We start from the raw sequence: 2,620 nt of genomic DNA on the forward strand, positions 1-2,620 counted from the left end.
ATTGTTTAAACCACATGATTTGAATCATTATTTGAATTATAAATTAAATTTTGGCTTAAATCTCAATTTTCATGATAATTCATTATTGTCTTTTCTACAACCACCCTTGTATGCGTTCATTACTTAGGTTACTGCATTGACGACGAACTGTAGGGCTTGGAATTTATTACCGGGAGCTTAACTTTAGACGTCAACCAGTAAGCCGACTGCTTCGATTTTACTGGAAATTTGCAAAATGGTCCTTTCAATGTTTGCTACTAAGAGTCACTATTCTAGTAACTTCAACTGTTATACACACAAAAAACGATTCCTCAGATGACAATTTACGATAAGTACATCAACACACGTTTTTGAAACCGGTGACGAATAACAAAAAATGGGCAAATACACACCACGTCTCAAACGCAGCTAATTAAATTTTATTACCACAAATAGTTAATTCATTACTGTTTACACATCCTTCCCACATTTTGTTCATGTTCTTTCTGCGTCGCGCCAGATTTCTACCCGGCGCCAACGACACAACCGAAAGCACTCTATAAAATCAGTGTCAAGGACACTTTGAACTCCAAAAAGGCTTCTATTTCATGGTCAACACCCGCAATAAAAAAATAAAAAAAAAGCTCAAAAAATTTTTTTCTTCTTTTCTCATAAAAAAAGACCAAGTAGACACATTTGGCGTGCTCAAAGCATTGCCCACTGACACAATTCTGATTCACAAGTTGAAAGCAATTTCTTGCAGCTTTTCCTTTTACTGAAAATCATAGTCTTCCCCCAAAGAGACAAAGAAACAATGTTGTACTTCCCCACGTGTTTTGCCATTTCAGAGTTTCGTGACGTTTTCCATGACTGCCGTTATATGCTGAAGTACCCTTCAGTTTAAGCAGAATTTCCCATGCCCCATGGTTAACCCAGGGAGTTAGAACATTTCGTGGGGATTTCGTGGGGATGTATACCCGAAGTTTGTGCTCGTTATGTGCCAAATTATATAACACAGATACAAGTACCTTTCATACCGAGATCGGATGAAGATGCTTGAGGTTGGTAGCAGTTCATTGTTGCTCTGAAGGTATTAACAGGGTTGGATGGCGTGCCAAACGTGTACGATATATGGCGCCCGAAATGAAGCGGTCATTTTGTTCATACCGATTATTCGGCAAAAAAGAAATGAATAAGTCCAGTTATTTATTAGTTGGGCAGAAGAAAAGTACTTCTTCCAACGTTGATGAAAACTTCTACAATGAAGTATCGATGGTACGTCATAGTAAGGAGTTCTCATCAATACCATCAAGCTTTTCAAGTGTTCTACAGAAGCAAAAGTGGAAGTGAAATGGCAGTTCATAGCACTTGTGCACGGTTCGTTGGAGGTTGAACCACGCCTCTCTCATTTCGGTGGGGGACATGTCTTGATAGAAGATCGCTTTCTTCTGGTCACATGGAGACGTCTGCTTCCAGTAGTGAATTCCCGCTTGATGTACCAGCGGGACTCCGACACGCTCCGCCACCATCCCAGCCAGGTAAACATCGTCGGACCTGACCGGTGTCACATGTCCAGTTCCTTTGTACAAGCTCATCAACGTCTCGCTACCAATAATAATCATTGCCCCAGCAAGAAAATCGGGTGCAATGGGTCTTGGGAAATCCTTTTCTGTATATGCATTCTTGTGACTAAGGTCTCTTATAATTTTCATATTACGCACCAGAAGTCCGTACATCGCATTCTGAGGCTTCAGGACTATGGCTTTGAAGAAGTTGGGCACGTTCAGGACGCCGTCGTCATCCATCCTGATGAGAAACTTTATGTGAGAGCAGTATTTGATCGCCCAGTGCATCATCATGACAATTTTGACAGTCATGTTGTTGTATGTGTCCTGGAAATCTCCTTGTATCAAATCAACATGTTCCAGGGATTCCAGAAGAAGGGCAGATTGCAACTCTGAGTCTTGAGGTTGTCCCAAAAGAAAGGCAAGCCGAATACCAGGAAACTGCCGCAGTTCTTTTCCCCAGGTCTCGCGAATGGCCCGCCGGTGTTCGAAATGATCTGCTGCGGACGGGATCAAAAATAGGTAGTCCAAGGAACTTGAATTTGTCTGGCAGAGGTTGACCGGATTCATGGTATAACTGGAAGGTTCATTGTACACACGGGCATTGCGCAACTCTTCGGCACTTATTGTTGATCCGTCAAACCATCGCAAAGGTACGTGTTCTTGCTGAAGGTGAGGCAAATAACCAAAGCCTCTCTCGGTCACCAGGAGTGCCATGATTAGGATCACAATAGCTGCCATTAATTTGGCACCTCGCCGAAGCAGTTTTGGCATTCTCGAGGTAGAAATCTGAAAATTAAATATAACCTTTTGAAACATATTACACGCTGGCTCAAGCCAAAGGGTTAAATCCCTGAATTGACTAAAAGAGGTGATCTCAATAACTATACAGGCTGACAAAAACGTACTTATAGGCATTGTTTAATTTCGGCACCATTACGCTTTCGTAAATGTAAATAATATGAGAAATATCGAGCGTTATTTTGCTCACAGTTTGACTACGTCGCACGGTTATTGGTGCAGTGACTGTTGGGCGCTTATAGTTATCGGGAGACTTTGGAAAATTTATCGCTTTT

At 41.6% G+C, this 2,620-nt stretch overlaps 1 protein-coding gene across 1 annotated transcript; it reads right to left on the bottom strand.

The window, feature by feature from the left end:
- Positions 1-1,259: 1,259 nt before the first annotated feature.
- LOC8037338 (beta-1,3-galactosyltransferase 1-like) lies at positions 1,260-2,318 on the bottom strand. Its single transcript, XM_029976421.2, has one exon. The coding sequence runs from the start codon at positions 2,316-2,318 to the stop codon at positions 1,260-1,262; it is 1,059 nt and encodes a 352-aa protein (XP_029832281.2).
- Positions 2,319-2,620: the final 302 nt, after the last annotated feature.

Source organism: Ixodes scapularis, unplaced genomic scaffold (genome assembly GCF_016920785.2).
Source record: "Ixodes scapularis isolate PalLabHiFi unplaced genomic scaffold, ASM1692078v2 PGA_scaffold0__279_contigs__length_252992795, whole genome shotgun sequence".
NCBI lineage: Eukaryota > Metazoa > Arthropoda > Arachnida > Ixodida > Ixodidae > Ixodes > Ixodes scapularis.